This window comes from Hipposideros armiger, unplaced genomic scaffold (genome assembly GCF_001890085.2).
Source record: "Hipposideros armiger isolate ML-2016 unplaced genomic scaffold, ASM189008v1 scaffold_888, whole genome shotgun sequence".
NCBI classification, from domain to species: domain Eukaryota; kingdom Metazoa; phylum Chordata; class Mammalia; order Chiroptera; family Hipposideridae; genus Hipposideros; species Hipposideros armiger.
This window is the reverse complement of record NW_017732238.1, coordinates 98548-124070: the sequence shown is the minus strand read 5'-3', so window position 1 is coordinate 124070 and position 25523 is coordinate 98548. Positions and strand designations below refer to the sequence as shown.

Sequence of the window (25523 nt, the reverse complement as noted above, 5' to 3'; positions counted from 1 at the left end):
ACGGTAGTCCTCAGTTCCCTCCTGAGGCCACCCACCCGTACCTGAAGGTCCTTCGAGTGGCTGGTGACCGGGAACGGCAGGAGGAGGAGCCCGAGCTGGAGCGGCTGCGGGAACAGAGCTGCCAGCTGGCCTTGCTTGGTGGGCTCTGGTAGGGGCAGTGGTCAGAGCGAGGGGGGCTGACTCCTGAGTCCTCTTCCTCGTCGTCCTCCTCTTCCTCTTCCAGGAGGAAGCTGCTCTCACCACTGCTGCTGCTGCTGTCTTCAAAAACAGTGTCATATTCGGGGCTCTTGCAGGAGGCCAGGTCTTCATCCTCCAGGGCGGTCTCCAGGAGCCCAAAGTGCTTGGTGAGGCTGGCACGGATCTCATGGTCTCTCAGCAGCAGACTGTCCTTGGGGAGTGCAACTGCATCACAGCTTCTGTTTTCCTCCCTCCCAGAGGCCTGTGCCTCAGCCTCAGGGGCACCTTGCTGGGGCCAGTCCTCAAGGTGGACCCCAGACGGCTCCCAGGACCTCAGCACCTTCCTCTGCAGGGCGCTGTCTGGCTTGAGCACCTGGCAGTAGTCGTGGTCTCCAAAGCAACAGGAGAAGGGACGCTTCTGACCCGCCTGGGAGGCTGGCTGGGCTGCGGCATGCCGCAGATGAGACAGGAGCTCACTCCGCTCCGGGTGCTTCTTTGGCAGCTTGTGGGCCACCCCTGCGGCAGCCCCGAGCTGGAGGCTCTCTGGGGTGGGGAGGCTGGGAGCTATGCCTTTGCCTGGGCTGTGCTTGATGTTCGGCTTGAAGGGGTCCTCCTCTGTGGGCTTGTAGGGAGGCGTGGTGGGTGGGGTGAGTCCTACGCGTGCAAGAGGAGAAACACGTGAGGTGGAGGCAGATCACTTCTCCAAGAGACACTGAAACCCTAGTTTGGGATGGCAAAGTGTGTCCCCGCTCCCCTAACCCGATGGAGGGCAGGCATGGCTAACTCATCACTGTACTGATGGCTCGGCCTAGACGTGGCCTGGGCTCCTCACTCAGTCCATCATCAATTCTTCGGAGCTGGCATGTCATGAAACCCATTTGCCTTCCTTTCTGTAGCCTGGCAATGGTAGCTGAAGCCTCCAGGTTATCCAAGATGTATCTCTCCCTGTTCCACCATCCAGTCATTCAGCAAGCCCTCCCAACTGCCTCTGATGTCTCCCAAGGCAGAAAGCGAACAGGCAACACAGAAAACCTCCCACCTGGATTTGATCACCAGTGTCCTTAGTGCTCCTGTATCTGACCTTGGCCTCCATCCTCCCCATGCACCACAGGGAACCTGCTAAAATGCCACAGATTGCTTCCTCTCTGGGGCCCCTGAAGCCTACAGGATGAAGACCAAAGCCCTCAGCCTGGCATTCCTCTCAGCCTTTTGGGGCTGCTCTTTCCTGATCCCCCAGTTTTGCCATGTCACAATGCCAGGTGACCGGTCTCTTCGGGTGCACCTGTACTTCCACTCCTCTGTGCCTTAACTCATGTCAATTCTGCCTCCAGGGACACCCTTCCCTTTCATTTCTCCAATTCCTACTCATCCTGCAAGCCGAGTTCAAATGCCCCTTGCTCTGGGTGCCCTGCAAATCTGCCCAGGCCCCACTTCTGCCCCCCCCCCCCCCCCGCCTCTGTGCTCCCAGAGCTCTTGCACACACTTTGGATCTAGTGTAAATGGAACAGTACTCGTTATGGTGTGAGTCTGTCTCCCACATAAGACTGCAGGCTCCTGCAGGGGAAGACACATGGCTCTTTCTTTTCTGACCCCGACGTTAGCTCTTCAGTTGTTGGCAGCTGAAGAGCTGAGCCAGGGCCTGGCTCTCCTCCTTGGAACACCCTCATTGTGTATCTTAAGACCCAGTGCAGCCTGTGACGCAGTGGCAGGGAGGGCTCCATGGGGTACCCTTCACTGCTCAAGAGGCTGCTCAGTGTGGGGGACTCATTGCCGGGGGGTTGTGCCAGCTCCTCCAAAGGCACCCCACAGCTGAGCCCCTGGCTCACCTGCTGTGCCACAGAGCTCCACCGTCACGGTCTGCTCAAAGCATTTCTTGCCAAAAGGAGGGTCACTGGTGGGGGCGGGGAGGACAGAAAGGAAAGAGGCCGGTCAGCAGCAGGCCCCACCTCCCCGAGCACATGAAGGGGGCAAGGGGACGCCACGACAGACCCTAGTTCTGCTGCCCATGGGAGTGAGGCCTAGGGAGAACTTGCCGGGGACCCAGCCCCCCATCCTGGCTTTTAGAGGAATTCAAAGCTGCATAGCTCCTTTAGGAGATGGAAGAGAGATCTACAGAGAGTGGGGAGAGGCCAAGCAGTCAGCCTCCTTATATACAGAGCATCATCAGCTTTTCCCCATGGAGAAAAGAATTTCTTCCCTGGTCCTGGAGAGGACGGCTTATGATATGGCCTAAGGCCTGATTCCCCATTCTTCCCTGGGCCTGGAGAGATCAACTGCTAAAAACAAACTCCCTTCTAAGAGAGCCCAGCTCCTGAGGGCCCCACAGGACAATGAGGGCATGGGTGTGGGGACAGGGCCAGGCTCAGGGGCTGATGAACCACCCAGCCCCCTGACATGCACGCCCAACAGGACAAGGTATCATAGAATAATAAACCAGGAATTTCCAAAAATCTACCTTTGTGACAAGGTCAGCATGAGGCACCTGGGAGAGTCTGAAAAGAAGACAAAGAAAGAAAAAAATTAAAATTCCTCAATATGGCATTGCTAGCCGATGTTTCCCTCTGGAGGGAACCCCCAACTTCCATTGGTACCGAGCACAGCTCAATATCGGGCATGTGACCTTTCAAAAGCCTCTGCCATTTTTAGAGAAGGGCAGAACAACTCAAAGCCACCTTCATGCCCAGGGTCTCAGCAACATTTACGGGTGGCGGACCTACTGGATTTTGCAGGAAGAGCAGACGGGTACAAGGACAACCCCTTCTGGCCACACAGTGTAGCACAGTGGGAAAGAGCTGGCTCCTAAGGCCAGATGCTGTGGGCCCTTCCACAGAGGGATGGATGCAGGACTAACTAGCTGAAGGGATCACGAGATATCTATGTGCCTCCATTTCTGTGTCTTAAAAATGGAGATTATAACAGAACCTACCACCCAGGCTTCCTGTGAGAAGTCAATGGGGAGAACCTATGTTAGACGAGGGCCTAGCACAGTAAATACACAATAGATAACTCGTTATTATCACCACTATTGTTGCCACATAAAATTCACCTTTATTGTGGAGCTGAATTTATAGACATACCTTTCTGTCACATCATCTCTCAGGAAATTTTCTTTAGAGCACTTATCACAATATGTAATTATCTTCCTTTTTTGCTTACTTCTTGAATCGCCCATCTCCCCCATTGAAAAACCCCATCAAGTCAGGCATCTCATGCTCCGTGTTCATTAAGTGGTACCTGGCCCACGTATGATGAAAAACTCAAGAGATATATGGGTGATTCCTGAAGACCCACCCAACTAGCCCATTGTACAGAAAGGGAAGTTGAGGGCCAGAGAGGGGAAGGGACTTGCCCAACGCAGGGCTCCTGGCTCCCAGTATAGTGGGGTATGTCACAGCCCATCCCTGCACCCTCACTTGCAGACCACCATCTCCAACTACCTCTGGAAGGGAGCCGCGGGCACCTGGGGTCCTCATCCGTGTCCCCACACCCACTCTCACAGGGGCTCTCCAGAGCTGGGATCTGGGGTCCCCGGAGTTGCTGCTGGTCTTGGCCACTGTCCTCATCTGTGGGGCTGCCCAGCTCCCCCTCGGTGTCATAGGCCTCGGGAACCAGGCCCAGTGAGGCCAGAGATCCTTGGGGCTCCATGGAGACCAGCGATTCATCGGTGAATGTCAGCCAGGGACCCAGCTCGGGGTTCAGTCTCCTGGAGCGCCGCACGGGGCACACCGAGCTCTCCAGTTTCCTCCCCAGCTTGGTCCACGGCAAGCCTCGGCCTGGCCTTTTCCGACCCCATTCCTCCTCCTCCTCTTCCTCCTCTTCTTTGTCTTCTTCCTCTTCATCTTCCTCCTCTTGCTGCAGCCTGGCTGACCGGCTGACGTGCCCTTTTACCTCCAGCCGCAGTGGGCGCAGGCTGGGTCTGGGCCCGGTGCTCTCGGGCGAAGCTGCTATCCTAACCTCTTCCACCAGAGATGGGTGGCCAGGGGAGGCCTGGTTGTCTTTGGGCCTGGGCCGGGGAGTGAGGGAGGCATAGACCGGCGTGGCCAGGCGGTAGGGTTTGCTGACATCACAGAGGACATCTTGAGCCAGAAGTTCCCTCAGAATGGAGAACTCAGCCCAGGAGGCTTTGGAAGGGTGCTGGGGCCGGGCCCAGGGTCTGACCTGCTTGGAGGGGTTGCTGCAGGGCTGAGGGGTTGGCTCTGCGGCCTGTGGGGGTAGCTTCCTCTGGGGGAGGCAGTAGGTGTGCATGTAGCGAATGAGCTGCACCACTGCCTGCATGTCCTCTGGTGAAACCTGGGCGCTGGAGCCTGCCCTGCCCAGCGCCTGGGATTCCCGGGCAGAGGCCAGAGCTGGCTGGGAGCTCGGGCAGTCTTCGCCTGGCTTCTCGTCCTCCTTGGCAGGGAGCTGGGGACTCAGGGGGGCTGGTGGCTGCAGGCCCCTATCTGGGGAGTGGGCTTTAGCCTGGAGGCAGGACGGCACCGAGGTCAGGTGCTTATGCAGTTCTGTACAACTCCGGCTCTGAGACTGCATTGTGGGAGCCTTCTTGTCTTGAGTGCTGTCCATCTAGAGTGGGAAAGAGACCAGGGTGAGGAGGGAGGCCCATATTGCTCCTCCTTTCTACAGCCACTGGCCAGGCCCAGCATGTCTCACCTGGATCATCAAAATTGTCAGGTTTCATTCACTGTATCCCCAGCTTCCAGCACAGAGCCTGGCACCCGGCAGCACGCAGGCCACGAGGAATGCAGGAATGACCAGCCTCCTAACATGGATTTCACCCCTTCTAGAGTCACCACAAAGCCCTGTTCTGACCATTCCTTACCCCTGCGGTACACACAGCCTTCAGTAAGAGCGCCAGAAAGGACGTTAGTGGTTGCCTGGGGCAGGCGTGGGGACAGGGATTAGCTGTAAATGGGGGCACTGGGGATCTTCCTGGGATGATGGAAATGTGCGAAAACTGGATTGTGGTCATGGCTGCACGGCTGTAAATTTACTAAAACTCACTGAATTGTCCTTTTAAAATAGGTGCCTTTTATGATATGTAAGTGGCATATCCATAAAGCTGTTTAAAAGAAAAGAAAGAGAAAAATTCAGGAGCTTCTCAGTGCCCATTAGATAAAGGGGGGCCCCTTGGCCAGGCATTCAGGGTCCTATGCAATCTGGCCCCAGCCGATGCTCTCTACAGTCTTATCTGCTCCCACTTGTCCATACAGGCCTTTCCTCCCAGGGTACCTGCCTCTTTGCTGGGGTCAGCATGGCTGTCAGTCAGGTGTGTCTCACATCCCTGGGGTGCTTCCTAGCCTCCGAGAGGGAGAAGAGCTGGCTCACCAAGGAGCTTGGCTGCTGCCAGAATGGAACACGAGGGGCATACCTTTGTTTTGGGAGGTCAGCCAGGACAAGCAGCAAGGGGACACGGGGACAGGGCCTCAACCCCCAGGGGAGCCCAAGCAAAGGACAGGTTCCTGCACAGCATCACTATCTGATTCTGGCGTAAGGGTGTGAGATTGCAGGCAACAGTCCCTGCAGGAATGTCCCAGGATAAGCGGGGAAGGGCTGAGTGCAGGCTCTGAGTAACAGGAATGCTGGGAAATCACCTCTGAAACCTCTCCTTGGAAGTCTCAGAAGATGGAGCCCAAGGAGGAAAGGCTTGGTTCCTGGGTTATTCATGACAGAACTTTTAACTCCCTAATAGCTCCCCCTAAAAGGAATCCACACTCCTTACTGTGGTCCCCACAACCACAAGAGCTTATGTTTCAGGCTATCATCCCATTAAAGTAACCCCACTGAGGGCAAGCCACATCTTCCTTGTCTTGCGTCTAACAGGGTCCAGGCACTCTGTTAGATGCAGTGTCCACATCTAACAGAGTGCCTGGAACACAGACATATATGAAAATATTTAAGACTCTTCCTAAAACCCCCAACTGGCCTGGGTCTCAAGAAGTGCCCAGCATACCAGCTACAAGGCCATCTGTGTCGGGGCGGGGGTGGAGGGTGGCAAGGAAGGGAACTGGAAGTTGATTGAACCTGATACCCCTAACAAGAGATGGAGGTTGCACCCTCCCCCCTGCCCCCCAGAGGCCACCTGGGTGCCTGGGTGGGTTTGGGAGCATGTGTAGCAATACCTTGACACAAGGCCGCTGGCTTTTGGACCTGAGGCCTGCCTGGCGCCAGGCAGTCCCTTCCTTCTGGATGTCGGAGTTTGACGCTGGGTAGGAGGTGGCGAGCAGGAGTTTCTGCAACTGCAGGAGAAACAGAGGGGAGAGGAGCTAGGGCTGAGCCACAGCCAGGGCACATGGAGACGTTCGAGTTCGAACTGGCCTTTCGGGACTGACCACGTCCTGACCCAGGCCATCACAGGACCACAGGAAGAACACACAGGATGGGCACTTAATGACTGGAATCCATTCCCAATATATTAGTACAGAGAACAGGTTGTCTACCAACCCCAAACACACATAAGCATCCCAACAAAATGTAAAATCCTTTTCAGAGTTAATTCCCTAAGAAGAATATTTGTGACTTTGGGAAACCCAAACAGATCTTGGGTAATGTCTGCCCATTCTACTATTAAATATGATGTATATACTTTATTAGAGCTACTCTGTCTGCATCTGCTTGTAACACACACACACACACACACACATACATATGCCATCTGGAAGGTTAGCTGCCGCAATGATTCTCCGGTGTAGGATTCCAGCTAGATTCCCCTTTTGTCCTTTTAGCTTATTCATATCGCTTTATTAAAAGTGAATTTTTTTAAAAAGTAATACTTGTAAATGGTGAAAAAAATAATACCACAGATACTGATGAGTGGACAATTAGAAGCAAGTCTCCCTCCTGCCTAAGAACCCCTTTCTCCCTCCTAAAGGCAACTATTATTTACCACTTTCTTGTGACTCTATCGTGAGGTGGTCTTCAATCACACAAGAATATACACGAGGTGTGATAAAAAAATACAGTGAATGTCTACACAAAAAAATTGATTACAGTAAAAGACACATTGCCACGAATGCCGCTCAAAATACTCTCCCTCACTTTGAACACACTTATCCCCTCGTTCTTGCCACTTTCTGAAGCAGTTCTGGAAGTTCTCTTTCATGAGTGTCTTTACTTCATCCTCCATCATGACAATGCTCCGTGTCACACATCGCTTCTGGTACGGCAATTTCTGCCAAATAAAAACATTACGGTGTGTCCTCATCCACCTTATTCACCGGATCTGGCACTGTGTGACTTCTGGCTCTTCCTCAAAGTCAAAATGACCTTGAAAGGAAAATGTTTTGAATCAATTCAGGACATCGAGGCAGCCACAACAGCACAACTGAAGACACTCATGAAAGAGGACTTCCGGAACTGCTTCAGAAAGTGGCAAGAACAATGGGATAAGAGTGTTTGAAGTGAGGGGGGATATTCTGAGGGGGATTCATGGCAATGTGTCTTTTACTGTAATAATTTTTTTTTATTTAAACATTCACCATATTTTTAGATCATACCTCGTATGTACATAGCGCCTCCAGCCACCCAGCTGTTTCTACACAAGTGGAAGCACAGGACACTTAAGCTGGTCTGCCTCTTCTAAGTTTTCTGTAAAAATCGCTGAGACTCTTACATTTCTGCACCCAGAGGGCAGGTGCACAACGTATCCGAGGAAGTTGGGAGCTGAGTACACCTGAAGTCCCACCCGCGACCCTGTCACAGTCAAGGTTGAGAAAAAGTCAGAAAGTATGATGGGTTTTTGCTATAACACTGAGCGCTTCCTTGGAGGACATGCCCCCCAGTCACCCCAGCAAGGAATGCCAAAGGCCCAGGAATCAGAGAAAAGGTCACTCCACATACTCCCAGGAGCCAGAGCATTGCCTTGCCTCACCTAGTCCCCAAACCAACACACGTGTGTGTGTGTGTGTGTGTGTGATTCTCTGATGTGGACAGAAAAGTTCTGCGGATTGGAGAGAAGGTACCTGGTCTGGTACCAGCTCAGTCCCAACTCACCATGAGACCTTGGGCAAGTCCTTTCCCTCTCCGGGCCTTGGTTTCTCCATTGGCATAAAAGGGGCAGGTAGAATAAATGGCTGGATATGAACCTTTTTGACTCAGGAGTCCCTCTAAAAATACACTAGAAGCTGCTAACCTCAGAAAAACACACAGTTATGTAGTGGTCCAAAGGTCCCTATCAGTCCATTGGTGGGCCCCCCCCGGGGTCCATGACTTCAAGAACTGGGCATGTGGATAATATCTCGGGACCTTTCTAAAACTCTATCATTGACTGAAGGCCTAGAGGGTGAATTTGTTTCCTGTCTAAGGTACGGGAGGGAACAACCTGTGGCCAGCAGGGGTCACTCTGTGTCTCTCTGAGGTTTGGTCCCTCTAGAGCCCTGTACAGAAATGGCACTGAGAATTCCTCTGTTACTACCCTACCACTAATGATTATCAGCATTTATTGAGCAGCGTCTATGGGCCAGGTACTGTTCTAAGTGCTTGACATGTATTACCTACTGTATTCCTCCTAACAGCCTTTGAGAGAGGCACTATTGTTGACCCCCACCTTATAGATTAGGAGCTGAGTCAGAGAGGTTAGGGACACGCAAGCATTAGTTGGTGGGCTGGGATTCCAACTCCGGAGGTCTGATTCCAGTCTGAAAGGAAGCAGGACCCCTTCAGCAGGAACCACAACGTGGGACTGAGCATACTCATGTGTCCAGCACACGACAGGTGCTTACCAACTGGTTTACTCTGCTTTGGGGAACTTAAAGGCAGCAGAACAGACAGAAAGGCGTCATGGGCCAGGAAGCAGAAACCCTGGGTTCTGGTCTTCACTGGTACATCAACTTGCTGTGCAACCCTAGAAGAGGCCCTGTCCCCTCTGAATCTCCGTTACCCCATTGTTGGGCTTGATGGTCACTAAGGGCTTTCCCAGCTCACAACTGTCCATGACTCAAGGCGCCTCCCTAGCTCTGACAGTCTGATTTTCTGAGTCTCACCAGCACCCCCCAGGAGCCATAGCACCAAGGTGAGGAGCCCAAGACAGGGGGGTGTAGCTGGACTTCACACCCTATGACATCTCAGCTTCCAGTACCCTCAGCCTGTCAAGGACCACTGCTTTGAGCAACTCTTGAAGTCTAAACCCCTTTGAGCATCTAGTAAAAACTGAGCCTTCTCCCAGAAAGCTGTACTTCCATGTGCACGTTCCCATGTTCCACATATACTCACACAGATGACATTTAACTTTTGCTGGTGGGAATATAAACCTGTCCAAACTCTTTGGAGTGCAATCTGGAAGTATTTGTCTAAACTGAAAAATTACATATCTATAGACTCAGGAATTCCATTTCTACAAATTTGTCTACTTACATGTGGCAAAGGCCTGTACTAGGACCGTGACTACAGCATTGCAGCAATAAAGCAGTTGAAACAACATAAGTATCCACCAACCAGGGGACTGGTTAAATAAACTATATATATAGTACATCCTTACAAAGGAACACTATGCAGCCAACAAAAAGGATGAAACAGAGCTACCTGTGTTCAACTGAAAGTGTTTCCAAAACACACAGCTCACTGAGAAAAGCAAGGTTCAGAGTAGTGTATAATGTAGGCTCCCTTTTGTAGTTAAAAAGAAAAAAAAAAGTGGAAAGTCACATAACAGATCAGTAACCATGGTAACCTCCGGGGAAGGAAAAATCAATTGTGAGATGGGTAAGGAGGTTTTGCTTTTAACTGTCCACATTTCCTGCTTGAGTGTTTACTGTGTGTGTGTGTGTGTGTGTGTGTGTGTGTGTGTGTGTGAGAGAGAGAGAGAGAGAGATCTTTAGGAAAATGTTTGCATGTGATTTCAAGGGTTTACAACACAATTAAGATCAATCCACGAAATCCCAAAAAGCTTAGAGAGTACAATGAAGCCTCCGTGGCTAGTCCAGCTGTACAGGTGGGAAAGGTGAGACCCAGGGAGGCCTCTTACACCCCATGCAGGCTGTTTGTCATGAACCCCCTTGCCGGTGATGCATGGAGACTTCCGCAGGGGCTGGAGCTGGTTTCCCTACACCCACCACTCCTGTAACCAGCCACCACCATCACTTCAGCTGGAAACAGGTTCTCACCAGCGAGAGCTCGTCCACCTCGGGGGCCGGGGCCGGGGGCCTTTCCAGGGAGGGGCTGGGGGGCGCAGATGAGGGGGCAGGCGAAACTGAAGTGCAGGATGGTGCATCTCCACCGTCCAGGGCTGGGAAAGCGGCCAGACACACATCGTCTTCGGGGATGTCATCCAGGGTCTTGGTGAGCGCTGCCAGGAGGGCCTCATTCTCACTGTCAATTATCTGAAGTGAGGTGGGTGGGTGAAGCAGAGAGGGACACGGTTAGTCGATACTCTGGGCTCATCCGTCTTTGTGGTAGAAATGTGCTCTGCACACACAGCTGCACACCATCACCTGCCTGCCAAACCCTCTCGGATGCTTCCCATCAGATCCTCTCAGTATTGCTAGGATAGAAGATGTGCAGGGAATGTGTTATTGACTCCAAGAATCTCAGGAGTTTACAAGCCGGCAGCAGGTGATACTGGAAACGGCCTTGCCATGGAAGTCCCAGTCTGGGCTCTGCTGCTGCTCAGCCTGTGGCCTCAGGCACAGGGCTGCCTCTTGAGAGACATCTGTCCCCTCCATCAAGGACAGAAGCTCCATGCCACAGCTTCCTTTGTCCAACCCCTGGGATACAGCCCTGAGGCTGGTCCATGCCACTGGTGGCAACAACCCACTGCAGGTCCCACCCAGGCCCTCTGACCCTGGGGCCCAGGGAGGCAGTGGCAAGGCTGGGAGCTTTAGGGAGCGAATATGACAAAGACAACCACAGCTACCACTTCCCTGTGGGTTCCCAGGGCTTGCGCGCCTCACTCACTCATGGAGAGGTAGTGCTGTGTGGTTAAGAGTTTGGGCTCTGGAGCTGGGGTTGAATCCCAGATCCTATACTTATCAACTGTGGGTCCTTAGGCAAGTTATTTAGTTTTTTCATCTGCCAAATGGGAGAACAACAGCGCCTACTTCATAAGGTTATTGTTGAGGACTAAATGAGTTAACATATGTAAGATGTTTAGAAAATAGTGCCTGGCACATAATCAGTACTCATTACTACTGTGATGATGGTGGTGGGGGTGATGATGGTGACGATGATGGAGATGATGGTGGTGGTGGTGGCAATTTCTCCCCCGTCTCTTCCCTCTCTCCCTCCCCCTAACGCATACATGCTGAATGGCTAGTCTGTGCCTGGTGTTGTCTGGGCACCGGTGATACAGTATGCCAGGACTGGCACAGTCCCCAGCCTCATGGAGCTTAGTGAAAAAAAAAAAAAAAGAGTTAAACAAGGAAACAAACAAGATCATTTCAAAGAGTGAGAAAAGCCGGGAAGAAAATAAAAGGGAGATGTGATGGAGAATAAGAACATGGTGAAGACGTACAGGTTATTTTGGGGGTCAAAGAAGGCTGCTCTGAGCAGCTGAAACTTAAATGCAGGCTGAAAGATGAGACGGCGCCGGCCAGGCAAAGGGTGGAGGAAAGAAGACTCCATCCAGGCAGAGGGAAAAGTGAGTGCGAAGGCCTGGGATAAGGAATCTGGCCGATGAGAGGAACCGTGAATAATGCCACAGGTAAACCTCACAACAACCTCTAAGGGGGGGAAAGGGGGGGGTACTATCCTAATCTCTGTTTTGCAGTTGAGGAAACAGAGGCTCGTGGAAGTTGAGCAAGGTGTCCAGGTTCACACAACAAATCCAGTACAGAGGAAAGGCTTACCCTGAGAACACCACACTCCGATGAACCAAGACTCTTCCTTCTCTGATGGAGGGTCAGTGAGCACACTTCCGGCCCACCCAGCCCCCATGCTCAGAGGCCCAGGGGCGCAGAGACCACGCTGCTTCTAGGTGAGGTGGCGAGCGCCTCATTTAGTAAACCCTGGTTGCTGGGCCTGTTCTGACAAGAGGCGCATTCTGTCACATGATGCCTCCCCCAATCTCTTTCCCATCCCAGGTCAGGCTGTTTATCCTTTCTTCAGGAAGTTCATCTGAAATACGCATCTCGTGACGGCCTTTTGGCTGCACTAAATCTGTTCCAGGCCTTGCAGCCGGAGCAGCAGCTGAGTAATTCAAAGGGGGGACATGGGGAGAAGAGAACAAGCACACTTGTAATTTTTGGAACAGAGCTAAGAATAAAAGAAAGGTCAAAAGAAGGTTTTGGTTGGGCCTGACCCAGGCCCTGGGAATGGGGGTGCCCAAGGGCCGATCCGGGCCTATGGGCTCTGGCTCAAGAATGAAATGGGGCTCACTTGACTGCCCCCCACCCACACCCAAGGGCCAGAGTCCCCACGTCCCCAGAGCAATTTGTCAGTGACCACCCTTGGAGCTGACCTCGTCGGGCTCTGCCACCACAGGGTGATCCTGGACAAGTCGTTTCCCTCCTCTAAGCCTAGCTGCTTTTTCTGTAAAACGGGAAGCCACGATCCCTGGCCAGCCTCCCTCCAGGGTCTACTAGGAAGGCAAGCCTGGAAGCAATGATGTGCGTGTGTGCCCACGTCTAGCTCAGTGCCTCAAGCATGGGAGGCACCCAGGCAGATTTTCTGAATGGAAGAATGAATGGACCAAAACAATGAATTCTGGCCACAGGAAGAGACTGAGATTAGGGTTTCAAAGAATAAATTCTAGAGGGAAGTTATTCATTCAGAAATGAAGTCATCAGCACTGGATGGAATGAGAATTCCTTCTTTCACAGAGGGAATAGCCAATGACCCAGAGATACGATGAATTATCACCAGTATCAGCTGGATTCCCTCAGGGATCACATAGTGACCAGGGATGTAAAAACATGTGACCTAGATGCTACCACTCCCCTGATGACTAACCAGATACGGCTGTTCCTTCTACACCGGCATCTTTCTTAACACAGCCCTCCAGGCAACAGCTGCCAATCCAGCACAGGTGGCACTCGTAAGGGGACTCGCTTGCCTTTCTTTTTAGGGTGAGGGCAATGAAGGTCCAGGAAAGAGACTTGTCAAGGTCACACAGCAAGTGAGAGGAGGGGTCAAGGGCTTACTGTGTGCCAGGCACCATGCTAAAAGGAATCTAAAATGGCAGAGACCTCAAGTAGCACCCAACAAGTTGGCATACACAAAACAACTCACAAAAGGCCTCCCCGCTCTCCGCAGCGCTCCCTGAGCTGCTCCAGCTTGGGAACAGCCAGGCTGGGTTGGAGGCTCTGACCCCACCTGGAAAGAAAGGCCATGCCTGCCTGCAGCATGGTCCCGTCAGCACCCTCGGAGAAGACATCCGAGGGAGCTGTGCTACCCCTCGCCTCTTCCTGGGCCCATTAGCTCAACTCTCCCAGCTCGGCTTGGAAACCGAGTGCAAATTAATGGAGAGTTAATCAGCTGAGGAAGGGATATTAATAGACGCGGCCCCACCCCCACCCTTCCTGAGCTGATCTTAAGCTTGAGGAAAAGGAGTCTTATAAGAAATCTGATGGAAAATGCATCATTTGGGGCCTAGAGTGGCTTGAAGGAAGGACAGAATATTTAGGTTATCAGGGCTGGAAGAACACTCAGAGATCTTCCGCTGTCCAGGGGCCTTAACTGGGGTCCAGGGAACCCAGGAAATCAGTTAACCCCCTTTTGTTCCTGGGAGTTGGTCCATAGATTTCATCAGAGTCTAAAAAGACCCTATGACTCTCCCTACAACAGATTAAGACCCACTGGTTGAATCCATGTTCCTTCCTCATTCCTCACATGGAGAAACTGAGGCCCAACCAAAGGAAGCTACTCGCCCAAGGCTACAGAGCACATTGTGACAGAACAACCAAATGCCTGCTTCCTCCAAAAATACTTCCTCAGTGCCTGTTGTGGCCCTGGCCTTAGGACTCTGGGCACACACAGAAACAGAAGGCACTGCTCCTACCTCCGAAGAGTTGTCAACCCTGTAACAGTAGCTTGTTTCTTGTTTTCCCTTCTCCCAGTCTGTTTCCATAACAATAGTGCCATTTGACTGCTAGAATGCAGCTCTGACACAAGGTAGCATGGCTCCATGAGTCCTGCTGGTCAAACGAGGAAACAGCTAGTGGCAGAGGGAGGATTAGACCTTATGCTCCTGAGTCCCAGTTCAAGGGTGCAGAATGGGTCATGTCTGGTCTTTGGCAGGAAAATATTACAATCAGTGCCTTCATTCAACACATATGATTGAGTCCTTATAATGTGCAAGGGCCTCAGAGATGAACAAAATGCTTTTTGTCTGCAAGGAGCTCGAAGTCTAAAGGACACATATAGACACGCACATGTATACCTGTGCTACACACACACACACACACACACACACACACACACACACATGAGAGGAGCCCAGGAGAAGTAACTGAACAACCACCTTAGGAGGAGCCAACATGAGAGCTGGGCATTGAAGGATGTAGTCATTTGATAAAAATGTATTAAGCCCTGAGAAAGTGCTGGGCTCTGTGCAGAGCCCTGGAAACATAACAACGCACAATGTCACCATGGCCCCCATGCTCATGAGGTTCACGATGCGGGCAGGGGAGGAATCAGGCACTAATCACACAGTCATACGCACAGAGGTGTATCGGTCAGTGTGTAATGGACGGAGCTGGCCTAGTCTTGAGGGAGCAGGTGGAGAGCACAGGCCATGACAGGGAGAAGGGGCTGGGTGGGCAAAGCTCTGCCACAGTCTTAACCATCTGTGAGGATTCTGCCTTCCCTGCTGGGCTGGGGGCGCTGGGGCTGCTCCGGGCTGACTTGCATCAAAGGCTATTTCATGCACACAGTAGGACCTTGGCAGGGGCTTGCTACTGGGTCTGGCCAGCCTCTGAGGAGGTGGAGGCCTGTAGTTTCGTTGGGGATGGTGTCCACATAGCATTTAACCCCTCTCACACATCAGCCTCCACAAACTGAAAACATTTTTCTGGAAATTGGCCCCTTCTGATGGAGGGAGCAGCATAGCATAGGTCCCATTCCTGTTGTTCCCATAAAGAAGGAAGGTCACCAGCGGGAAACAGCTAGAGCCCAGCCCTGCTGACCCTCACAAAGTTAGCAGAGAGGTTGTGTAGCAGTGAGGGGAACGGTTCCTGGGTTCAAGTCTTCACGTTGACCCTTCCTAGCTTGGGCAAGTGACTTAACTTCTCTGAGCTTCACTTTCCTCCCTTGTAAAATGGGTTATTAATAGTCATTTACTTATAGGTTAGAAGAGTCTTGGGAAAAATCCAAACTCCTTACCATGGCCCATGAAATCCTGCACGACCTGGTCCATGCCTACCTCTCCATCTTTATCTTCTGGCACTTACCCCTGAGCTACGACCCTCCAGCCCTTCTGTTGCCCAACACAGCAAGCTTTCCTGCTTCCTGGCTCTGCACTTACTGCGTCCTCCACCTGGAAAGCTCTGTCCCTGCCCTTCGATCCTCATGAGGCTTCTCCTTCTCATCCTTCAGCTGCTGCATCTCCTCCTCAGAGAAGCCTTTCCTGACCGCCCCGTTTTTAGACCCTCTTCTCATCCCAGGTTGATTTCCTTCTGCGTCCCTGTCACCACAACCACTGTTTGTTTATGTTAGCTGATCTGGGCTCAATCTCCCCTCTGGACTGTCCAGTCCGCTGATGAACACAGCGCCTGACACACAGAGGGAGCACCATAACTATGTCTAGAAGGAACGATACAACCTTCAGGAGGGCTACCTGAGATGAGGCAGGGCAGAGCCGGGCTTGCAGGGGGCAGAGAAGGGGACGGCTAGACAAGAGGTGGCGCAACTCGAGAGGGCATACCTGGAAGAGCTCCGAGTCGTCAGGGCTGTACTGGCTGGGCTCGGTGTCCGAGCTCTCGGGGCACCACTGTAGCTCCCCGAAGCAGGTGGCCGAGTCGAAGTCACTGGCGTCCAGCTGGGAAAGGTCGAGCTCCGGAAAGTCAGCGCAGAGTTGCTCCTCTCCAGATCCCCCACCCTGAGGAGACAGAAAGGAAGGGGGCTGGTCAGAGCTGAGCACGGCTACACCCAAGCAGGAGCACTTGTACTCCTGCCAGCTTGGACCTCAGTACTCCTTGGCCAAGGCCTGATTTTGTCAAGTGACCAAGAAACGTAAAGTCCTGGCCCAATCTCTTGCACTTGTTGAATCTACTGGGAGCTAAGCTAGGGCCCTGGCAGTAGAATCCTGCCTGCAGCTCCCTCCCTTTCTTCTCTGCACTCCTACACATCCCTCAAGGCCCTGCCTGCATAGCACTCCTTTCCTCTTCCCAGAAACCTTTTGTTGAAAACTGTATTAGAACCTGTAAATAGAGAGCTACTCCTTTCCGTAACTGCCCCCAGCTGAAAGGGGATTTCTAGAAGGCAACAATTCCTCCATACTAAGAATGAAATAACAAAAACAGCAATAATAATGGCCGACATTAACGAGTGATTACTATGTTATAGACAAACACCCACATTCCCAGGGATTTACTAGGAATATCTGTAAAGTCTAAAATGTGGAAGACACCCCCCCCCCGCATTGGTAAACAATAGGTAAATAAAACTATAATCACCTGTATCATGGAATATTATGATACTATTAAAAGACAGATGCATACACTCTTTAAGACGTATTAAACAATAAACTAAACTGCAGAATATCAGCGGGTAGAATACTATCCCACACGCGTAAAGAGAAAAAAATCAGGCTCCACATTTTTCTGCGTAGGCTAACACATATGCAATCGCACAGGAGAAAGTCTAGATTGAAGGCTGAAAATCCACCTGACAGTGCTGGCTATGGCACAATGGAGTCATGGAGGACTCTGATAACAGCACTGACTGAAACAGTGCTTCTTAAAGTGCAGTCCCAGGAGTGGCAGTGTCAGCACCACCTGGGAATGTGTTAGAAATAGTGCAGATTCTCGGGCCTGACTGCAGGCTCCCTGAAGCAGACGGCAACCACTTTCTCCCCCTGGTCTCCCACGTTTAATGGTTTCTGCCCTGCCAATTCAGAAACTGCCCAAGCTGGGAGGCTGACACTGAAATCGAATACCACAGGCCCTGGGGTCTGGCAAACGTTATTCATGATCCCCACTCGGCTGCTGTGAAGCCTTGAGCAAGTCCCTTCACCTCTCTGAAGCTCAACAGTCTCATCTGTAAAATGGGGCGCTACCACTTGCATCATATGGTTAAGATGAAACAAAGCAATGTTATAGCCTGGCTCGGGAAGTGCTCAAGGAATGGTAGCTCACAGTAATGACAACAAATTAAAAATAATAATAATAATAAAACAACAACAGCATTTCACGGCAGGCAGAGAGGGGTGGAACTGCCTTATGGAACCAAAAAAAAAAAAAAAAGGGGGCCTATGTGACACTTAGGAGAAATAGGTTTTGGTCAGGCCTTTTCCTTAATTGTTCCCACTTACTAGGCCTCATAAATTATGAATAAATGTATATTATTAGCTCAACTTGACACAAGAAAAAGGCTTTTGTATGAATTTAGGTCAAATGTCTTAATTGGCATTTTGCAAGAATCCTGTGTGCACAAGCAGCACCAGGGCCAGCTCCTCTCAGGTGGTTGGTCCCGTTCTCAGGCCAGAGAGCATGGTGCTCAGCGAGTCTGTCTCCAGAGACACCCCCCAACCACCCGTGCCCTCCATCTGCCCAGTCTTTCTCCAACCCACATGTATTCAATAACCACAAAGACTGAGCACCGCATCGCTCTGGGCCCTGCAAACACCCTGGCCACTAGTCACCGCCCACGCAACTGCCATGGCCACAGGGACACAGGTGGGTTCTCAGCCACCTCTTGGGGGCTCCCTTGTCCTCCTTGTCCAGTGGGACTGTAGGGGTGCATCAGTCTTGCCTGCTGTAGATGGATGGCTGGTTTATTTCTGGTTTGGGGTATGACGAACAAGTCTGCACTATTTGTGTACATAAGTCTTTGTGTGGACATATGTTTTTATTTCTCTTGGGTAAATATCTAGGAGTACAATTGGTAGGCCATATGGTCAGTGTATGTGCAGCTTTATAAAAACTACAAAATTGTCCTCCAGAGCGGTTATACCACTGTACACAGCCACCAGCTGTGTGAGGCGTTCCAATTGCTCCACGCCTTCACCAGCACTTGGTATTGTCACTCATTTTAATTTTAGGCATGCGAGCGGGTGCACTCCAGCATTTATTAAATGCTATGAGCCAGGCACAGTGACATATAAGACTCTGTTCATTCCTTCACGAGTTGACACCTTAGTGGGGGAAGAAAACACATAAATATTTCATTAGAGATGGTGTTAGTGCTACGAAGGAAACAAACCGGGTGCACTGATGGAGGATAACAGAGGGAGGGGAAGCTATCTTTGAGGGGTTCAGGAATGGCTTCTGAGAGGAGGTTACATCTAAGTTGAGACTTGAAGGAGGAGCCAGGTGGAGGAAGACATGGGGAAGAAGGTTCCAGGCTGAGGGCCCAGCAAAGGCAAAGGCCCAAATGTGGACCAGAACATGACGCGCTGACCGAAGGTCAGCGAGGCTGCAGCTGGGTGAGCTGGGGGGATGTGCAAATGCCTTCGGAGACAGATCCAGGCATGGATTGTAAGGGATTTGGGGTTTACTCCAAGTATGATGTGGGTGAAGCCAGCGTAGCAGCAGGCAGAGGGCGTTAGGCCGGAGTGGCGTCCAGGAGAGAAGCAGGCAGCGGGACCAGGGAGCACCGGTGGCGGGACGGGGAGGCACCGCTTGGACACCACCGAGGGCCTGTGGAGCAGGAGGGAAAGGAGCCCAGGGACCCAGAAAGGTGAAGTTGAGATTCAAACCCAAGTCTCTTCATTCCATTCTCTGCCCAAAGAGAGACACAAAGGCGCTGGGCAGCTGAGGCCTCCCTAGTCAGCAGGGCCCCAGCAATAAGCTTTGTGGGGAGCTCTGTCTCTATGTTCCTGATCCCTCTCATCCCAGTAACTCACTGCAGCCACCTCTGTAGGACTTGCTTCTTGAGGCTTAGAAACAACTTTCTAATCAGAGTCCTAGAGCCCCAGAGCAGCCAGGAATCAGCAGCCCTGAGAGGCTGTCCGGGCAAATTACTGTGGACAGTTTGGGAGTCAAGAACCAGATAAAAGCTATGGGTAGCTTTTACGCTCTCCATAAAATATGTGTGCGTGCAATGCATATGTGCTCAAGGAATTGATACTTAACTTCTAGGCCTTCCGAGATGCAGCTTAAGAACCCCTGACTTGTTTGGTTTACCTCCTTCGTTTTGCAGATATGGAAACTGAGGCCCAAGGAGGCTAATGGATTCACTCGTGTCATCCAGCGAAGTGTCCTTCCCTTAAAATCCAAGCCACCTCCTTTAAAAACGCCCATAAAGTGGCCACGATTACTGCACTTATTGATTACCCATAGCAGCTCCACACACTCAAAGTGTATCCAGGACATAAAAATAAAAGAAACCTCAGCTCCACGGCCTTATCAATTAGGGTGAGGCCGCTCTGGCTAAAAACCTTTAAGCGCTGCATGAATAGTGATTTCTCTGGTCTTCTCTATATTTAGAGAGGCTTTTGAAGGGGTGCCTCAGGTGACCCAGTTCTCTTTGAAAGGCCTGACTTGAAGCCTTCATGTTCTGTACCAGCCGCCTTCCGCAGGCTCCGCCAGTAAAGCTGGGAGGTCACAGCACAGGACCAAGCCACTGCTGTTATTGAGCCCTTACTCTATGCCTACGCTAAACGCCTTACATGCATCTTCTCATCAGATTCTTAAAACAACCCTACAGGGCCGGTGTCACTGACCCCATGTGACTAATCAGCAAACTCAAGAGATCAAGTCACTTGCATTAGTTTGCCAGGACTGCTGTAACAAAGCGCCACAGACTGTGTGGCTTAAACTACAGACATGTATTGCCTCACTGCCCCGGAGGCCAGAAGCATGAGATCAAGGTGTCGGCAGGGCTGGCTCCTCCTGAGGCCTCTCTTGTTGGCTTGTGGATGGCTGTCTTCCCCCTGTAGCTCTTCACAAATCTTTCCTCTCTGCATGCCTGTCTCTGTCCAGATTTCTCCTTTCGATAAGGACACCAGTCATATTGCGTTAGGGCCCATCCTAATGACCTCGTTTTGACTTGATTACCTATTTAGAGACCCTATCTCCAAATGAGGTCACGTTCTGAGGTCCTGGGGGTGAAGACTCCAAAATATGGTTTTTTTTGGCGGACACAATTCAACCCATAGCACCCAAGGACCCAGAAAAGTGAACTCGAGATTCAAACCCAAGTCTCTTTTCTCCCTCCAAAGCCTGTGCCACCGTCCGGCATTCTGCTTCTGAAAGCGAGAAGGAAACGTTCGAGACCATTTATTCCCATTTACAGATGGAGAGATGGAGTTTTAGACAAGGGCTGACCAAGACCCAAGTCATATGGTAAGTTTGTGGGTGAACAGGGACAGGTCTGGGGCCAGAGATGCTGTGCTGTTCACCCGCCTTGTGTGGATGGCTCCTCAGTCCCCCCACAGCTGTGCTCATACCCTAGCTGTGGAACCCCCCTTCTAGTTGCTGAGCCTTCCTTACCCATTCCTGAAGCAATACCACACCCGATCTGAAAGGACTGTGGCTGCCCCAAGCCAGTGAGATAAATGCCCCTGGCAGTGGATTAATGGTGTTTCATCCAGATTCACGTAAGTGGCTTCATTGGAAGCCTGTGTATCTTGGTGGAAATCGATTCCCCGCTTAAGAAAGAATGCATCTTCAGGAAAAATTGGTGGCTCCACTCTCCTGACTGCAATCAGCAGATCGCCTCGCTTAGTGCCTGGCCCAGAGCACATTTTCAGAGTTCCTGAGCGGAAAGGGGGAGGAGAGGGGTGGCTGCAGTGACAGAGCTTGGGTTCTGGGTCTGTCCCTACTCACTATGCATTCTTCAGTGAGTCACCTCCCCATTCAGGTTCTCACTGACCCTCTAGGAAAGAGAAAGTCAAACAGACCACATGGACCCCTCTTTACTCAAGCATTTGATACAAATCTGTGCTTCTCTAGTTTCTGAGATCACATAGGCTTGGGGAAAATATTTAGGTAAAACTCAGCATTTAATGAATAAATAATTTACAGAGGGAGAGACAAAGGTGCAGAGAGAGAGACTGTCTTGAAATGGAAAGAGGCCTAGACAAGGAGCTGGCAAAGGGCTAGTCCCTGGATTTGTTACTAACGCTCATCCTTTGCGGTCAGGGCATAATTTTTGCTGCCTAAATTTCTATTGACCAAATGGGGAGAATATAAAGTGCCCCACCTCACGGGGTTCTTATAAAGATAAGTTCACATAGGTTGGGAGCCGAACATAAATGATGGTTATAGATACAGCACTTATAGTTCTCATTCAAGAGACATGCACAGCTATGGTTTCATTGGTACCTTTCCAAGAAGCCGGAAGTAGTCGATGGCCAGCGTTCGCATTTGACTGATGGGAAAACGAGGGCTATCAGAGATTCAATGCTTCTCAAATTTCTTTTGATCCTTCCCCTCAGTCCTAAACCTACTGGCTCTCTCACCCTGTGTTCCTCCAACCTGCACCAGCACCTGACCCTAGTGTTATCATCACACATGGTTTCTGCTGAAAGAATGATCTTGTCCTAACAGCCAAGCCGCACTGGCTCTCTTGGGCCTGCCTGGGATGGAGGGGAGCAAGACCACAACGCAGGCCTGACAGACTTCTTGACTGCCATCTTGGACACCCTAAGTACTGCCCTACCACCAGCTTGGCAACTCCTCCACTGACAAGACATCTAAGGCAAGTTTTCCCTTTTAAACTGCTGTCAGGAATGCTCAGACTGATCATGAGATCTGCTAGCGTAGCAGGTACCTGGTACTGGGGTCACCTTTCCTGCCTCCGTAACCATGGCTACCACTAACTGATCATGGCTCTACTTCCTGCTGAGCCCCAAGCCTGCTCAACACGGAGCCTTAGTAGCCACTACCAGTCAATTAGCACTGGCCTGGTCTAGACCTATGGCCTTCCTTCTAGAAAGGAAGTGAGGTAAGCATTCATGATGTCCCTGCAAGTTTGGCTGGTGCCTCACCCATTCCCCTTCTTGATGGTGGCAACCCACTGATTTTCCTTAGGGAAGCCACCCCTAGCCTCCACCCAGGAGGTCCAAGTAAGCATAATCTGGCTAATTAACGTACTTCAACCAGTGACCACAACAACTGGTTTGACTGGTTCAGGGGTGGTCCGAGTGAACACCAAGAATTTGCTGGAACATTTGGAAAAGGGGTCTCAGCTGGTTGAATTTAATTCTGGAGAGCCTAGCAGCCATCTGTGTCACTACTTAGGAAGAGCCTGTCTAAGAATAAAGCCAGTGCGGAACCAAGAAGCAGAGAGATGGATTCTGCAGATAAAAAATATTAATAATTTGAACACTTGGATCCAGCTGTGCCTGAAGCCAATCTAGTCCCTGTGCTTCACAGTTTTGTGAGCGAGTAAGTTTCCTTTCTAGATTACATGCCAGTTGGAGTTTCTGTCACCTATCAATGAAAAAGTTATGACTAATTCATCTCTTACATTTAAAAAAATAAAATAAAATCTTCCCGTTGTCTTTTAAATTTAGGAGTTCAAAACTCCTGAAGAGGCTTCTAGGAGAGCAGTGGGATGAGTAATTGGTCTTAGTTCCCACAGGAATACTTACAGCATCCTCTGAAATAAGATTTGGGAGCCCACAAACACAAAAGTTAAGCTCCACAAAAAGTAGAAAGTGGAGGGGCTCTGAGCCCAGCTTAAAAGAACAAAACACCCTGAACTTAAGAGAGAAACCAGACCATTGAAAGGCTCTCCCAACAAAACCCTCACAGCTAAACATCTCAACCTGGCATTCAAGGCCCTTTCCATGGCCCCAGGCCTGCTGAGCACAACCTTGTGATGGTGGTGATGCTCAGCTCTTTACCAAGGGGCCCCAAGCCTCAGCCATGCCGCTGCCTGCTCAGGGCTTAGCGAAAGGCGACCTGACAGAAGGTCACCAGGTCTGGGCAGAGTCGGTTCTCCAGTCCAGAGAGCAAACCATGGTTTGGTGCTCAGAACTGGGCTACAAGGCCAGACCAGAGCCAGCCAACCAGGGCAGATGGCCAATTAATTCCCAGTGACCTGGGAAGGCAGCTATGCGTGGTAGGCAGGACAACTGAGGGAATTACAGCAGGGATAAGATGGAGGAAGTTGGCGTCCCTGATGTTGTAACATGCCAAGCTGGCCCTGGGACACCTACCTCACTCAGGATGTAACAGAAGACTTGACTTGGAGCTTGTCAAACTTTCTGTCGTTTTGTGGGGCTTTCTGTTACTTGCAGACAAACCTAGTCCTAACCATGCCTTCACAGGCCTTTGGTACAACAGAAGCTCCCCAGACCAGCCTCCACCTAACCAATCGGCCAGGTTTTAACCAACACTCCCCATCTCCTCCTATAAAAGCGCCCACGATTCTCCAGAGCCTCAGAGAAGATGCTCTCGGCCATCTTCATGTCTACTCCCACCAGCCGGGTCGTTTGTTTACTCGGAGTCAGTTGTGTTGCTGCCAAACCCATTGGTTACTATAATTACAAACTTTAATTAAATGGCTCATAAACAGAAAATACGAAACAAAAAAAGCGATTTCAACTAAGTTGAAAGCTATGTGGAAGGATTCAATGAAGTTGGGTTGTTTAAAAAGAAAAACAAAAACCCTGCTGTCAAATTATGTGTCTGTGAGATCAGGAAAAGAGAAATTCGCAAGAATCTGGAATGATTCTGCCCTGAGATTGCTTGACAAGAACCTAAACACTTGATCCCACAGGATGAATCCGCATTCTGGAACTAGGAGCTATGCAGAGAGATGACCCGGAAATTCCAGTGCTGGCCCCACATGCAGTCCTACAAGCAACAGACTGGCAAAAATGAGTGAACGTATCCTATGGCTTCATTAAAAGATAATGTTAGGTATTATGTTTGATGACTTTGTGCTTTCACTGATACTTTCCTAGGAATTCCCCTCTGTAGCCCTCCATCCCCAGCTACAGTTCCCACTCTCGTCAGATAAGATAACTATTATATATAGATTCCCACCTCCGTGGCACAGGAAATAAATCCTTACAGTGGACTGCCAAACCGCAGAACCAGGGGTCGGAGCACTGGAAGAGTCTGCAGAAAGACTTCTAGAGGTTAATTAACGCCTTATTTTGCAGATGGAAAGAGTGAACGAGATGTCACCAAGATGCACACAGCCAGCTCCTGGCAGGGCCAGGACACAAACTGGGATCTCCAGGGCCCCCGTCCAATCCAAAGCTCTTTCCAAAATGACAGGCCACTTCCTCAACAGCTGTGGCCGGTACACCAAAAATTTTGCATTCGATCCTTCCCCCTTTAAAAGGCAAGGGAAAGAAAGAAAAGAAAGTCTCCGGAGGGGGGGGGTCTCCTTTCCCCACTCCCTGTTGTCTACAAGCAGCCCCTTATCCAACGGAGATCTGTAAAGTCTCTTGTAGCTGTGCCTGGGTCAAGTTACTTAGGATGGAGCCGCTCCTGGATGTCCTGGCAGGGGGCTGTGCAGAGTGCAGAGTCTGGCTCCCCTCCCCGGGGGCTGAGATCTCAGAGGGAGCCCTCAGCGATGCCCCCTACCCACTGCAGATTCTGGCACCTGTTGGGAGCTGCTTTTCAGCAGGCACAGGCTGCCCTAGGCCTGGAAGATGGTATGTGTTTCGTTTTTGATTTTGCAACAATAAAAGCTTGAAGTATATGCTCTGACACAATCAAGCAAGAGAGCAAAGGTGTTTTTTTAGGGGCAGCGTGATACCCACCATTGTGTTTGCCTGCAGTTGCAGTCCATTTTATGCACTTGAATTCAAAGGGCAGTGGCAGGAAACGCACTTGGTAAACTGCAAAGACGGCGCAGGTATCCGTTGTTAAGCTTCGCTGAGGCAGAGCTGGCCCTGGCTCATCCCTTGCTAGTTACAGGGAGTCACCTAGCCTCTTTGCATCTCCAGAGACCAGCTCCCTCATGGACTGTTGTACAGCTTGAGTTTCCAGCCCAGGGCCTCGGTGCTGGCAGCTCCCTGGGCCTAGAATGCCGCCTCTTTCTTTCATCTTTGCATGGCTGGTCCCTTCTTATCACCTCCATCCCAGATTAAGTGTCTCTCCTAGATGGGCCTTCCTGACCACTGTATCCTAAAGGGGCCACCTCATCTCTCTTACCCATCACCCTGCTGTAATTCCCTCAATTAGTACTTCTAATTCTATTTCCCAGTATTTTAAACAATGATCGTAAAATATACATAACAGAACATTTACCATTTTAACCATTGTTAAATGTGCAATTCAGCAGCATTAAGTATATTGACATTGTTGTGCAACCATCACCACCATCCATCTCCCCAGTTCCTCCCCATTTTTCATTTA

General features: G+C 50.9%; 1 protein-coding gene and 1 long non-coding RNA gene across 4 annotated transcripts in view; one reads left to right on the top strand and one right to left on the bottom strand.

The window, feature by feature from the left end:
- PPARGC1B (PPARG coactivator 1 beta) overlaps positions 1-25523 on the bottom strand; it is a 125259-nt gene that overhangs the window by 20876 nt on the left and 78860 nt on the right. For 2 of the 3 annotated variants that reach the window (XM_019630067.1, XM_019630066.1), the window contains exons 2-8: positions 15962-16135; positions 10269-10484; positions 6294-6410; positions 3615-4737; positions 2633-2669; positions 2004-2068; positions 42-831 (exon numbers count right to left, since the gene is read on the bottom strand). In XM_019630067.1, coding sequence (XP_019485612.1) covers positions 42-831; positions 2004-2068; positions 2633-2669; positions 3615-4737; positions 6294-6410; positions 10269-10484; positions 15962-16135 — 2522 coding nt within the window. Of the gene's footprint in view, positions 1-41; positions 832-2003; positions 2069-2632; positions 2670-3614; positions 4738-4824; positions 5179-6293; positions 6411-10268; positions 10485-15961; positions 16136-25523 lie in introns of those variants that run through there. The other variant, XM_019630068.1, reaches the window with a different exon arrangement.
- Positions 18865-21895, top strand: LOC109374999 (uncharacterized). Its single transcript, XR_002122500.1, has 3 exons — positions 18865-18936; positions 20420-20543; positions 21750-21895. It is a non-coding gene; the product is annotated as an uncharacterized LOC109374999 (long non-coding RNA).